The sequence below is a fragment of the Penaeus monodon genome, chromosome 34 (genome assembly GCF_015228065.2).
Source record: "Penaeus monodon isolate SGIC_2016 chromosome 34, NSTDA_Pmon_1, whole genome shotgun sequence".
NCBI classification, from domain to species: Eukaryota; Metazoa; Arthropoda; class Malacostraca; order Decapoda; family Penaeidae; genus Penaeus; species Penaeus monodon.
The window spans coordinates 9555700-9556056 of record NC_051419.1 but is presented as its reverse complement, the minus strand read 5'-3'; the positions used below and the strand labels follow the sequence as shown (position 1 = coordinate 9556056).

Here is a 357-nt window from a genome sequence, read left to right as displayed (position 1 = left end):
ACAAATTTGTCAATATATAGTACTAATTAATTCATATTGTACTCATCCATACATGGACCTACTGATCAATTTATCTAAAATATTTCAAAAGATGTCATGCAACACACCGAAATATCTCCCACTGAACACCTGACCATAACTTCTCCTGACTCACCATCATGAATACCCTGAAGCTGTAGAATTCATCATTCCTTGTGCCGGACCTCACGAACACAACGAAAGGTCCCGGATGTCCTTCGGGTACAAGATTTTCGTCTAGAGGATTTGGCGACAGCATTTCCGCGGACTTAATTTCGTCCGTTAGATTCCGCATGTAGTTGTCCAGGAGGATGCTGGAGGGAAACGGGCGTAAGAGTT

The 357-nt window shown here is 42.3% G+C and overlaps 1 protein-coding gene across 1 annotated transcript in view; it reads right to left on the bottom strand.

The window, feature by feature from the left end:
- Positions 1–357, bottom strand: part of LOC119594912 (protein O-linked-mannose beta-1,2-N-acetylglucosaminyltransferase 1-like) — a 19154-nt gene that overhangs the window by 1633 nt on the left and 17164 nt on the right. Inside the window, exon 11 of the mRNA XM_037943984.1 lies at positions 155–334. Within this exon, the coding sequence (XP_037799912.1) occupies positions 155–334 (180 nt within the window). The remainder of the gene's footprint in view (positions 1–154; positions 335–357) is intronic.